At 49.7% G+C, this 14237-nt stretch overlaps 1 protein-coding gene across 4 annotated transcripts in view; it reads left to right on the top strand.

The window, feature by feature from the left end:
* The window catches only part of MDC1 (mediator of DNA damage checkpoint 1), a 58296-nt gene that overhangs the window by 32386 nt on the left and 11673 nt on the right, over nt 1-14237 (top strand). For 3 of the 4 annotated variants that reach the window (XR_014787157.1, XM_084830467.1, XM_084830469.1), the window contains 5 exons: nt 5339-5475; nt 8295-8768; nt 9452-9545; nt 10379-12000; nt 12686-12781. Coding sequence is in view for 3 of the 4 variants with exons in the window: in XM_084830467.1 (XP_084686593.1) it covers nt 5339-5475; nt 8295-8768; nt 9452-9545; nt 10379-12000; nt 12686-12781 (2423 nt within the window). In the remaining variant the exon portion in view is untranslated. Of the gene's footprint in view, nt 1-5006; nt 5130-5338; nt 5476-8294; nt 8769-9451; nt 9546-10378; nt 12001-12685; nt 12782-14237 lie in introns of those variants that run through there. The other variant, XM_084830468.1, reaches the window with a different exon arrangement.

Genomic DNA, 14237 nt, shown 5'->3' with positions numbered 1-14237 from the left:
CTTTTATATTGTAGTGTTAAGCTTTCATGTGTTATATTGTTTTATGCTGTACCTTGTGGTTTTAATTTTTGTGAACCGCTCAGAGAGCATCAGCTATTGGGCAGTATATAAATTAAGGGCGCAATCCTATGGAGATAGGCAGTAGCCAATCCAATGCAGGGCAGGAGAAGCACGGAGGGGATCATGCCCTCCGCGCTTCTCCTGCCCTGCATTTGCAGCTAGACAGCCAATTTCAGTTGTCTAGCCACGGGAAGGCGGAGCAAGGGAGGAGGCTGTTGGACAACACATAGGATGTGTCGTACCAGCATTTCCGCCTCCCCGGCCCCGGAATGCTCTGTTTTGGCCACTCCATGCTCCTCTTCGGAGCACAGAGTACAGGGCTGTTCCGCACTGCTTCCGAGGCATTGCGGAAGGGGGGAAGGTTGGTTCTCTGGGAACCGACCTCGGAGCATGGGCTCCAAGGTTGGTTCCCGGAAAACCACATATCCTATGGCCATCTAGCCGCTGACTAGCAGCCATAGGATTGCTCCCCCATGAATGAATGAATGAATGAATGAATGAATGAATGAATGATTGTTCCATCTGTCTATCTATTCCAGCTGGTAACAGCAAATTGCCCCCCACCCCCAAAGATCTTGGGTGGAGAGAGATCTTTCCCAGCCTTGCTCCCTTTTTTAACCATGGGTGGTGGACTTCTTTTCCCTTGAGGGCCACATTTCCTACAGCAGGCGTGGGGAACATGTGGCCCTCCAGATGCTGAATTCAGCAGTGAAAAGGTGGCTGAGGAGATGGGGGAAGGACCTGAGCAGTGGCAGCTGGAGCTCACTGGGGCTGGTGTGGCAGAGGGTGGAGCAGATACACAATATTCTACTGAGATTATCAGAGGAGGGCAGAGAAGATTGCATGTGGCAATCTGCAGCTGCATGCTGCGCATTAGAGCAAATGTACCTGGTTATGGGGGGATTTCTCTCCCTAAGTGGGTGGGGGAGAGGCAAAGGGTCATCACCCCATTCACCCCAAATTTAGAGCCACCTCTGATCCTGAGTGAGACCAAGTAGGCCAGTTGGGGCAGACCTGCAGGCTGTATCTGGCCCAAGGATTGGAGGTTCCCCACCACGGCTTTAAACTAGGATCCTCATGTGTATTCAGACTTTGCGAGAGTGGCTGCTTTGAAACCCACACCCCAAATCCCTTTCACGTCCAAGCTCCTCAAAACTACTGGTCTGGCCAGTGGCCATGCTGGCTAGATATGATGGGAGATACAGTTCAACACATCTGGAGGGCAGCAGGTTGGGGAAGGCTGGACTAGTCATTGCCCCCGGGGTGCCTTATAGGGTTCTCCTCTTCTGCTCTAATTAATCCTCACAACAACCCTGCAAGGTAAGTTCAGCTGAGAGTCAGTGAGTGGCCCAAGTCACCCAATGAGCTTCCATGGCTGAGTGGGGACTAGAACCCGGATCTCCTGTATCCCAGTCCAACAGTCTAACCACTACACCACACAAGGCGTGCGGCTTGTTTCCCAGTAGAGCCACACTCTCCACAGCCTACCTAACTGATACAGACTGAAGCCAGAGGGGAGTAGTCTGAAGGACAGAGTTATACGGCTGCCCACTTTCAGCTGTTGAGGGGCAGCTCCCCCTCCCCCGGGGAATGGCGTGACCAGCAGTTCCAGCAAGGTGTGTGACTTGTTTCCCAACAGAATCACACTCCCTTCCCCATCCTGCCAAAGGCTGGGGAGAGGAGGAGGGATTGCGAATCTGCTGGGGATCTGGCCATACAGCCACTTCCAGCAGCAGCAGGAGAGCGGTGTGGCCTGTGGTGGGTTCCAGTGGCCCCCAACCCACCAAAGTTGCCCTCCCCTGCAGTAAAGAAATCTCAGAACAAAGCAAATTATAATGTCAGGATAAGTGACTTCTTCAATCATTCTAAGCATTATTACAAGAATGGGCAACTTGTGGCTTTCTAGATATTTTAGCCTACAACTCCCATGATCCCTCACCATTGGCTATGCTGGCTAGGCCTGATGGGAGTGGTAGGCCAAGACATCTGGAGAGCCACATGTTGCCCACCCATTTTAAGACAACATACCTAGGGTGAAAGCACAATGAATGGTGACAAGATGTAGGGCCTTCTCAGTGGTTGCACCACTGTTGTGGAAACACTTTGCTCTGTGAGCTGTGGTTGACCATCTTTCACCAGCTGGTGAGGAGACTTTTATTCCAGCAGGCTTTCACCTGCTAAGTACTGATGACTGAATTAAAGCTATGTTTTAGCTGTGGTCCCTGCCTTCATATTTTACCTTGTTTTTCTATGATTTTATCTTGTGGTAAGCTGCTCTGAATGATGTATGAGCACTGGAAGAGTGGCATAGAAATCTGAGCCATAATCAAATAAATAACACACTACTGAAAAGCAAATTGCTATGTTGTTTTACATGAAATGGTCACAAACATAGGTTTGAGATACATGCATTTTGGGGAGCACCAGCAAGGCCACCCATAGATGAAGCCAAGGCTTCAATCCTATATTTCTTTATTTGAAAGTATATTGTATTAACATCAATGGCATTTACTGAATAATTTAGCTGCCAGGCTCTGTCCGTCCTGCTTGCCTGGGCTTTTAACAGCAATTAGGATTCATCAGCTTGGGCAGCTTCTCGTACTTGCTGCTTTTCTCTGTTTTTAGCTTGCTTTTAATTATTGTTGTGATTTTACACTATCTTAAATGGATTGCTATATGGATTGGAGGGCTTTTATACTAGAAAAGTAGAACAGATACGCCACTGGTGCAGTTAGGTAATTTTAGATTCAGGATTTTGTGGTATTGCGGGGTGGGGGTAGCACTTTAAGCTGCTGTGTGGATTTCTTCCCTTACTTCAAATGTTGTAAGCCGGCCCTGCTGCATTTGCGGGGCCGCCTGCTCTTCTGCTGAGTGGGGCCTTGGATTTCTCCACGACTATTAAAGATGCAGGTGCCCTGCTCTCTTTTGCATCTGGCTGCCCTAGTTGGTGGAACACATTCCTTGCATGCAGAAGGTTGGCAGGCTCAAGGCTTTACCATCTCCACCCCTCCAAAAGGATCTGATAGAAAGCAATGCAAAAGGCACTTTGGCTAAATCAGGGTTGTGGAACCTCAAGTCTGACAGCCAGATCTGGCCCTTCATGGATCGCAATCCAGCCCTCCAAGGTTCTCCCAAAGGTCCCATCCTCTTTCCCCCAATCTCAGATGGTTTGGTGGTTTCCTGGCTTTTGTGCAGTTTTTCCCCCATTCTAAAAGGTTGAAATGCCTCTCCTAAGGCTTTGAAATTAGGTTATGGGCAGCAGATTGCCCTCTCCTGCCTTTGATTTGTAGTGCTAGGAGACTTAAATTTTTAAAGGAATTTTTGGGGTACTTCTGCAAAGCTCACAGTTCCCCTGAGCATGCTCAGTGGGGCCAGGGCTTGCAGGTTTGAAGGCTGGGACTTTTTCATTAGCAGGGATGATGATGCCATCTGCTACTTCCCACTCCACCCCCCAGACTACCCTGTTCTGTTGTGAGCTATCTTTGTTGTAAGTATTTTGGGGTGGCCTGGTATTGAATGGTTAAGACCTATTAGCTTTCCAAAAGACCTACTCCTGATGGAGATAAAAACTGCTACAACTGGTTTGTTGGCTTGTTCATAAAATGTTTCTCCCTGGTGCTGGAAAAAGAAACTCATGGAAAACAGTGAGCTGGTGGTCTTACACTCTTTTGTAGGGATGTTGTGACCCAGTCCTTCCCTTTCTCTCCACCCAAAGTTCAACATGCTGAAAGGTAGACTGCACCTTTGCCAGCCAGCTATGGCTTCATGAACAGAATTAAGGTGGCCCTACCATTTGGCAGGGGACAACTTAAAACTTTTTACCTATTTCAGCCATCCCTAACGCTGTCTCCTCCAGATGTTGTGGACTACAACCCCCAACATCCCTAACCATTGGCTTGCTGGCTGGGAAATGCTGGGAGTTGTAGTCCAACACATCTGGAGGGCACCTGGTTGGGATGGCTGATTTAAACGAAAATTCTGTGACAGGCAGAAATTCAACAGGTATGTTCATGGAAATGCAGCAGTGCGGAAGCCTGCACCTATTTGATTTCTGCATGATTTGTGGCCTTTTAAGGGTACTGGGAGCTTCCATAATTGAAGCCTAACATTATATCTGCAATATTGAAGCATATTCTGCTACAGACCAGAATTAGACCTTCCTGGAATCAAATATACCTTTGCCTCTAACCCTGCCCTAATTATTTTTTTTAACATTTTTTGTGAATTGTTGTAAACTGCCCAGAGAGCCTCAACTATTGGGCTACATAAAATAATGATAGTAATAATGATGGGGATTCGAATATCCTTGTTATAGAGCCTTGTATTCTAATTTTAATAAACGTTCTGCCTGCGGTTCTAGGCGGTGGTGAATGAATAGGCTAGAGATAAAAAGTCTAGGGCGAGTTAGAGATAGCGAAAAATGTGTGTGCGCTGCTATCTCCATGGTGACAATGCATAGAGGTAGGGAAAGAATATTTAAAAACTACAGACAAAACCCCAATATTTTTCAAACCAAACACGTGATATTCTATATTTGCCCCATCCTTTTGTTGTAAAACACGTTGCTGCGGCTGCCAAACACAGCTAGGATAAAACTGGAGATGCCTGCGTTGTTTTCAAGGAGCGCCCTGCCCTTCCGCCCGACTCAAAAAATGGCTTCCAACCCGAAGTCGGAATCTGCGTGTGAAACTATTTCTTATTTTAGACTCCGAAAAGAAAACTCTATGGTTATCACACGGTGGCGTACTACCCTCTAGCCTGCTGTTTCTCCTCTCTGTGGTCACCCTCTGGCATTCCTGGAGGCTTTCATTGGGTCTAGAGCAAGCGGCGGGAGGCAAGACCGTTTACTCCCCGTCTGCCATTAAACGAAGAGCCCAATCGAGAGAAGGGAAGCTCTTAAACGGCAGGAGAGACGGCCAATGAGAAACGTCCCCTCTGGGAGAGGCGGGGCAGGTGCGGGGAGGTTGCTAGAGCCTAGTTCTTCGGCGGCTGCTGCTGCTGCGCGGGGCAAGAAGGGGGCGACTTGTCCCCCCTCCTGGCTTAGCGAAGTGTCCCTTAAGCAGCTTTCAGTACGTTTGCTAAAAGAAAGGAGAGGGAGGGTGGTTTTTAGATTTAAAGGGCCATGGCCCTAAAAAGAAAGTGGGCTGGAGGGTTAGACGCTGGGTATCAGCATGTTTGGGAGGGGGGATATATCTAATACCTGGGATAGGTGCAGCTGAGACCTGGAAAGGGGTTGTTTTCCTACCATGCAGGGCTATAATGTCTTCTGTTATTGCAGAATGGAGCAAACTCAGCTGTTGGACTGGGATGAAGAAGATCCTGATGATCCTTCCGATGGGGTTGGTGGCTCTGGGGAGACCCCTAAGCCTGTGGGACGCCTGCATCTTCTCAGCAGCAAGTATGGCCCCGAGAAAGGTAGGGGTGCTTCTTTGTACCTTCGCAATGTCCATAAGAAGCGCTCATGTCGTCACCGTGTTTGAGTTGTTGGATTCGTTTATTTAAGACTGTAGATCAAAAGTGGGGAGCATGATGCCCTCCAGATGTTGTTGGACTTCAGCTCCCATCAGCCCCATTCAGCACAGCCAATCATCAAAGCTGATGGGTGTTGTAGCCCAACCACATCTGGACGGCAACATGTTCCCCATTTCTGTGACAGATTAAGGGTGCAATCTTCAAACAGAAATTTTTCTTTAAACAGAAAGCATGTTTAAACAGAAATAAGTCCTACAACTCCCAGCATACCCCAGCTAGCTGTGCATAGAATTGTAGGCAAGTGTGTGTGTGTACAGTAAATTAAAATCAGTCCCTCATTTGCTGCACCCTGGGCACGAAGTGCCTGTCCAGAGAAAAGGGGATTGGACTGAATTTCACTAACATGGGGCAGCTGCTGAAAATGCTTTTTGATGTGCCTTGATTTCAAAGATAGTTCACAAATGATATCAAGTTAGTCTTAGTGATAGGTCCTAGGAAAGAGGCCAGTTACAGTTGCTTCTGTGGATTGTCATATTTCCCACCAGCCAGGTCGTAAATCCACCTGCAGCTCCTTCTCCCTCGGAAAGGAAGAGCTTGGGATCTGAATGGTACCACTACTTTGCCAGGGTCCAGAAGAGGCTGCTTCTTCCGTATCCCTAATTCTATTGTACCCTTACATGGATTGTAATTGTAAGATCATTTGGGAGGCAGTCTTGGCTGAAAATCGGGTTATAAATATTAAAAAATATGTAAGATACATAGAGCTCATACAGTTCAGGCTGTAATCCTGTGCTCATTTAAGCTGAGAGTAAGTCCCACTGAACTGAGGAAGTGTGTTTAGCATCCAGCTGCAAGGGTTTTGCATAGGGCCCCCCTTGGCTGACAGCTTTGAGTCACTTCTTGCTCACTGTTTTCTTTATGGAACTCTGTACATTGTCCTCGATCCAGCAGAGATACCCGCCTTTCTATGGCTTACAGGAGCGGCTAACTTTGGCATTTTATTCTCCAGAAAGGGGCTGGAAGTGTATTTTGCCACAGAAAGTGACTCCTTCCTAAGTTGGGCTCCATAATAAAGTTGGCACTATTTTAACAGTAAAGGCTTCACAGTGAAGGAGTGTTACATGCAAATATGTACACTTACTGTTCGTTTTGATGGCTTACCTATCTTTTGTAATCAACTGAGGTTGCAATCCTATGCATGTTTAGACAGAAAAAGGTCCTACAACTCCCAGCATGCCCCAGCCAGCCATGCTGGCTGGAGCATGCTGGGAGTTGTAGGACCTTTTTTCTGTCTAAACAAACATAGGACTGCGCCCTTAATCGCTCTGTTGTTGTATGTATATCTGTTGTGAACCCATTTTGAGGGTGGTGTTTGGTATCTGTTGGTATTGAGCGCATGAAGGGGCTCACAAGGTGTGGCCTGATGAGCCATACTCCCTGGCCGTTGTGCGGTCAGTATCGGTCTGAAGGGGACCCGAATGTGGATGTATCTCCACAGGGTTGCGAACCCTGGTCCCCTGGAGGGAGATCTACACGTGTCCATCCATGTGTGCATAGGGGGCCTTCAGACGTCAGCGAAGGGGCATGGTTTGCATGCATGTTAGTATCTAGGAGCCCACTCGTGCATGAGAGCCCTTTCACGTGTTTTTTTTCATACTGAACACCTGAAGAAAGCTTTATATATTACGAACATGTTGTCTACAGTATCTGAACAAAGGATGTAACATCAAAGTGGGGGGTTTTGTCTAACTTGAAACTCTTTATTCATTATTTATTTCACTGTATTTCTACATGGCCTTTCTGGGATCCACCGAGGCTGTTTACCAAAAGTTCAAGCCATAAAAACCATGATCAGAGTAAAACATTAAAAGCCATAACAACCATTTAATAAGCCAAGTTACAAAGATGTGTCTCAACCCCCCTTCCTGAACACAGGCAGAATGGGGTTGAACTGGCAAGTAAACCTTTTGCCATACTTGATGAAAATTTGACAAGGCCTCCAGAGGCCAAATAACATTGGCTGGGACTGAATCCATTGGAAAATTGTCATCCTTGGTTTCTGTCAAGTACAAGAAGTACTCTTGAGTACTTCTGGTCTTGCCGGAATTGTTGACTTGCTTAAATCTCCTGTCAACCTCTGATTCACCTTTGATTATATAAACACCTCAGATGTGGTTATTTCATATTACTTATTCATGTAAACAGGCCTGGCTGTGATTTTGCTCAGGGGCAGGGGGACTTGGGCCCCTCCAGATATTGTTGGACCACCACTCCCATCATCCTGGACCATTGACTATGGTGGCTGGGGGCTGATGGGAGTTGCAGTTCAACATCTGGAGGGCCATAGGTTCCCCACTCCTGATCTAGTGGATGCAAACAGGGTAAGGTGGAGGTTTTGAAAAGCAGAAGGAGGACAGGTTTGGTTGTTTTTGTTTTATTTGTTTTTGTGGATTTTTATCCTGCCTTTTTACTCAATGGTGGTCCAGGTGGCTTCACAGCCATAAAAACCTAATGAAAACTTCACAATAAAAAAATGTAACATCAAACATAAGACAACAAAACAACAAAAACAACCAATCAAAACAGAAGAAGAGGGAGCTGATAACAAAATTAAGAATGAACACTTGTCAAACTAAAGAATTGCCTAAATAAAAAGTCTTTTCCATTGCTGGTGGAAAATTGGAACCAAAGAGGTCAAAGCCAATCTCCCAGAGCAGGGAGAGATATGGGCTCCTGTCACAGTATTTATTTCTCTCCTCCAGATTTCTGGATCTATCCTGGGGAGAATGTCATTGGACGGTTGGAAAGCTGCCAGATCTGCTTGCCTGCCTCTTCCGTTTCTAAAGCTCACGCTGTGATCGAGGTCCCCTCCCCTGACGGGCCCCACCTCTTGTATGACCGGGGCAGCCTGAACCGGACCCGGCGGCAACGTGTGGTGCTGATCCCCCAGGTCCGATACAGCCTCCAAGATGGGGATGCCTTGCTCTTTGGCGACGTGGGATGCCAGTACTTCCTGCTGGCCCCGGGAGGTGACTCCGAATCCCCCGACGACTCCATGGAGGTGCCGCCCACCCAGACGAGAGTGGAGGCCACTGCCTTGGCCATTGAGGAGACGCCCGTGCCAGGCAGGAGGATGGGCTTTGGAGGAATTCTGGTCCAGGATTCTGACAAGGAGGAGGAAGGGGAGGATGTGGTGAATGGGGCAGGCAGGATCCCGCATCCCCCAGCACAGGATGGTAAGTGGGTGCTGTGAAGGAGAAGATGTTCAGGTCTGGGCTTTTTGCTCGTACAGCCCCAGAGTATGAGATATTATAGGGGTAGCGAGCTCTGCAGACCAAATGCCACCCCCTGGACTATTAGAAGTCCTCTCTTCTCCGCCTCGTCCCACCCCAGTCCTTCCCCCTGGCTTCCGATTGCCCACATGTGGCCTGTTTTTAAGTTAATATTTACAGCCATAAGAACTAGAAATGTCTTTAAAAAAATGTTACTTCGGGGCAGGAGGCAGCTGGCGTAGTGCTTGTTCGCCTCGACCGGACAATGTGTTGTGGGAAGGAGGGATATGTTTCTTCTTCACCCACCCATGTGGGGCAATGGCTCCTTAGCCCAGCCAATCAGCTGGGTGACTAATTGCCCTAGAATATATACATCTATATGGTATGTTAGCAGTTTCCTTTCAGTGGAGTCAGATGAGTGGTCCGTTGAGCTCGACGCTTGTTCTCTTGACCAACAGCAGCTCTTCAGGCTCATGGGCAGAGACCCTGCTTCCTGAGATCCTTTTTAACCAGAGAAGAGTAAAGCACAGGCTTTACTATAAAGGAGTGGCACTTTGCCACCACACCTTTGTTCCTTAGCTTTGGCAAAGGAGGAGAAAATTTTCCCTGTAGCTGTTTCTCTTAATTTCATCTGCCTTTCCCACTAGGGCCTGATTCCTCTGTCAAAGATGGTGCTGGAGGACGTTCCAAGTTGGCCGCCTCCATGTTCTCTTCTCCCGCTGCTACTGTTGTGCCTGAAAGGTATATCGTCTTCTAGCTACTTGTTTCAGGAGAGAGGGGCTAAGAGCCTGGAATACTGTCTTCTCTGGAAAGAAAAGGAGTGTGTGTGATGTGGGAAGGATTAGATTCATTCATGGAAGAATAAGCCCTGTCCATGGTCAGTAGTCACAATTGCTAGGAATGGAGCCTCCATGTCCAGGAACAGTATACCTTTGATTAGCAGATACTTTTGGGTTCAACCAGGGGTAGCTAACCATGATGCCCTGCTTGTTAGTTTCCAGGGGCATCAGAACTGTTGGAGACTATATATTGAATTAGATGGACTTGTGGCCTGATTGCACTTCACTGCATGTGTGTGTGTGTGTGTGTGTATATATATATGAGTTTTCGTAAAGATACCTGCCAGTAAGTACAGTTAAGGCAAGGACAAGCAGTGAGCCAAATAAATGAACCAAAACAAAACACAACCAACTTGGGTGGATAACCCAGTGCCTAAATTTTTGTGAAATGGCTGTTTAGAACAATTTGATGGCCACTGTTTTAGAAGAGGCCCTCACAGAGGAGTGAACACCTCTTCTGAGATGGTACCTGCTGCAAGGTACACAGGCATCAACTGGGGGCAGTGGGGGGCTGCAAAAACGGCCAGGGGGGCCGCATGCGGGTCACATTGCCCACCCCTGATCTAGAAACCGTATCCTTTTTCTTCAAACCTGTTGTTAGCCATATGCATACTTAATTGATTAAAAATCTCAACTAAGATTTATTTAATGGATCACTGTCCTCAGCGCTGGAGGAGAGGGGCAAGTGACTTACTGCAAGCTTTAACTTTCCTGTTTGTTGTTTGTATCCCACAGCGATGAGGAAAGTGGGGAAGCATCTGTCAGTGAGCCGTCTTGTCCCTCCCTGCGTCTGTGCTTTGAGAGCCAGGATGCTGAGCCGGGCCCTTTAGAGAATGGAGGTGCTGCCCCTTCAAAGCGAGAGGGGCGCCCCGTACAGCCAGGAGCTACAGAGACTGAAGTGAAAGAGCCCCAAGACTCGGGGGAACCGACCATAAAAGAGCAGGCAGCTCCTACAGACCCTGGCCTTGTAGACTTCCACCTGGACAGTGATACAGATGTGGAGGATGAGGGGAGACTGGGCAGTGCTTCTGAGGCACCCACATCAGTGGACCTGGCAGAAGACGGCAAGGCCTTAGAAGTGGACAGTGACACCGACCCAGATGAGCCCGTGGGGATGAATCCAGATGCTGGCAGTCCTGACCACCAAATGAGTAGCGATACAGATGTGGAGGAGGGGGGAGAAGGCCCAGGCCTCCCAGCTCTGAAGACCCACCAGACTGCTGGAAATGGGGATGATGATGACACAGATCCCGAAGGGGAGATGGAGAATCAAAGGGCTGTGTCTCTTCCCCGCCAAGAGCCCCTTCCCCAAAATGAGGATGGCCGCAAAGATGTGGAAGGGGCCGGAGGCAGCCGTGATGTCGTGCATCCCACGTCGGCTCATCGGCCCGATGAGAAAGGGGACCTTGACACGGCCGTGGAGGAGGCTGTGGAGAATCCAGATGTGTGTGAGCGGGCCTTGCCACCCATGGAAAACAAACACAGCAAGATGGTTATGGAGGATGCATCCCTTAAAGGGGAGAACCTGGAGGGGGCTTCGAAGACCCATGCGCCTGTTGGGGACAGTGATGGCGATGCAGACGTGGCAATGGCTGACCTGGCGCTGGAGAACTTGGATGTGGCTCGTCCTCACAGCCCCCACCCTCCAAGCTGCAAGGACAGCGGCGCATATGTGGAAGAGAGCCCCAGCAAGGGATCTGCGCCACAGGAGAGCAGTGACCTGGATGATGGTGAAGGGCATGAAGATGTTGTAGGGGAGGTGAAGGCGCCTAGCATGGCACCCCAAGGGACTTGCAGAGCTCTCAACAGACAGTCCAGGGGCTTCAGTGGCAAAAAGCCCTTGGAAAACCGTGAGGTCATAGCGAAGGCGACCGTTGTGCCTCAGAATCCATCCCTGCCCATTCTCTCTGTAGATAGTGATACAGATGTGGAGGAGGAGGCTGAAAATCCAGAGGTGGACTCAAGGAAGAGCCGCAGCATCACTGGCACTGGGCCCAGCGGCGGAGCTAGGGGGAGCTGCCGTGGGAATCCAGATGATGGTCCCCAGAAGAGCCCTGGCTGTGTTGGAGATGTGGGCAGTGACACAGATGCGGAAGCGGCTTCTCCGTTCCACAAGGACTCCGTGGCCCAAGACGACAGTGATACGGACGTGGAGGAAGTGAGCGCCCCGTTGCCAGAGAAACCCCTACAAGAGCAGGACACTCAGTTACTAGCCCCCGCAAGATCCTGCGTGGATGGGGAGAAAGCAACCAGCTCTGCCACGGCAGTGAGAGTCCACCATGAACCTTGCAAAGAGGATGAAGATACAGATGCAGAGGGAAACGAGTCCCATTCAGGAGATGGCAGCGACACCAATGGTGAGGGGACAGAGGAAGGAAAGCAAGACACATTTCTAATCCCTCTCCTGCTTTCTATCCAGCTCTGGCTGGATTCTCTAACTGCGGATCTTAGTTTATTTTTTAACATCCAAATCCTGTTGTCTGTTTAGGCAAGCGCGATGTGGATAGCTTCAGGTCCAGGCATGGTTAACCATGGTGCAACGTGAGGCGTTGTGGTGATACAGAAAAAGGCCTGCGACTTTGCACCGCTGCTGCCCCTCTGAGCTGTGGAGGTGTAGCTGTGGCTTGTGCAATTGCACTGAGCAGGGCCTTGTACTAGTCGGGCATCCTGCTGCATGTGTGGGAGCAGGGCATGCTGGGATGTAAGGTTCACCAGTTGGACATGCAACAAAACGTTGCAGTGTGGAATGCTTCTGTTCCTTTTTCAAGCCATGCCTTCTCTTGGGATACTCCATTCTGCCCACCCACCCCTCCCCAACAGTCAGCATTCCGTGCCCACTGAGCATGCTCGTTCCTCACTGTGCTGTGTTTGGGGTTCCCCCACCCCCTTACCGGGGGCAGGGTTCTTAAGATAATGTTGTGCTCTTGCAGACCTTTGGTTTGTGCCGTTTAGGCTGTGTACGCATCGACACTCGCGCCTACACATCAGAAATATCCTTCTGTCTCCACCATTTCTCTTCCTTTCTCCATTCTCTTCCCCCAGATGATCCTGACCTGGCTTTCCAGGCAACACAGTGTTTCCTGCCTACCGAGACCTCATCTCCCAGGATTGGAAAGGCGAGAGACACCACGGCGGCAGGTAAGGGATGCTCAGGACTCCTGGTTCCCCTGAAAGAGGAGTGAAGTCCAGTGGGGTAAGGCCAGGCGGGGTTGAGAGACCATGATTCCGGGATCTCCGGGGGAAGAGTGGATTAGAACATGTGAGGCCAGGTGCTGCGGCCTTTAGGGCTTTTACAGGCTGTGTTTTGCTCATGTGGGCATTGTGGTCTCTGGGCACCAGTGGTACTAGATGTGGAACAGGAGCAGCCATTGCTGATAGCCTTTCTGCACTCTTGCTCTGGAGCAGCCTTCCCCAGCGTGGTGCCCTCCTGATGTGTTGGACTACATCTCCCATCATCCCAGCCCACGTGGCCGGTGATGGGGGTTGTGGGAGTTATAGTCCAACGCATCGGGGGTGGGTGGGCATCAGGTTTGGGGAAGGCTGAGTTGGACAGGAGTGCCCATCCCTGCCAGGGGAAAATTTGGAGATCCTGATAGGTCATGGGGAGGAGGCAGGTTTATGCGGTCACTGACCTAGGGAAGGTGGTGGGCTCTCCCACACTGGAGGAATTCAAGGCGAGGCTGGACAGCCATCTCTCAGGGATGCTCCGCACTGAGCAGGGGGTTGGACTCGATGGTCTTGTAGGCCCCTTCCAACCCTACTATTCTGTGATCCTATGATAAACAAGAAAAACTCATGGAATCTCCTTTCCCTCCCTTCCTAGCCCCTAGCCTTGCTCTTTCTCTCTCACTCACCCCTTCACCTTGCTGCGTTTCCCCCCTCCTAGCCTCTAGCCTCACTCTTTCTCTCCCCTCTACCCCTTTGCCTTGCTTTCTTTTCCTGCCTGCTGATCAGCGACAGGTTCAGGAACTGGAAAGAGAACCTGGTGCCCCACCATTTTCCCCTTTGTTGTTGTTGTTGTTATTATTTTTCAAAGGGGACAGGGAGTGAAGAGCTGTGCAGGCGCCATTGGAGGTGCCTGCGGGCGCCGCGTTGGGGGACCCTGTTCTGGTCAAGGCCGCATTGCGTTCTCACAGTCAGCTTTGGAGATCCTGACAGGTCATGAGGCAGTGTTATGCAGTCGCTTCCCTTAGACTTCTCACTGATGTGTAAGGGCCCTAAACCAATAGCTACTAGTCCTGATGGCTACATGCTATCTCCAGCATCAGAGGCAGTGTGCCTACGTACACCAGTTGCTGGGAACCTGGGCAGGAGGGTGCTGTTGCTTGTGGGTGTCCCATGGGCAGCTGGCTGGCCACTGTGTGAACAGAATGCTGGACTAGATGGAGCCTTGGTCTGATGAAGCAGGGCTCTTCCGATGTTCTTGGATGGATCCAGCAGGGCTCTTCTACTATTCCTAAGTGTCAGTCTACAAAGGATCTTAGTTTTGGCGGGTGAGTGGGGTGACACCTGGTGGATCACAGCGGAGTTGGGAGGTGAGCCGTGAAGGGAGCAGTGTCGGCATTTCGGAGTCCAATCCAGACTCCTTTCAGCT

Source organism: Heloderma suspectum, chromosome 2, assembly GCF_057233095.1.
Source record: "Heloderma suspectum isolate Gila_16-S chromosome 2, 16-S_ref, whole genome shotgun sequence".
NCBI classification, from domain to species: domain Eukaryota; kingdom Metazoa; phylum Chordata; class Lepidosauria; order Squamata; family Helodermatidae; genus Heloderma; species Heloderma suspectum.
Note: the sequence above shows the minus strand (reverse complement) of the source record. Positions and strands in the feature narration are given on the sequence as shown.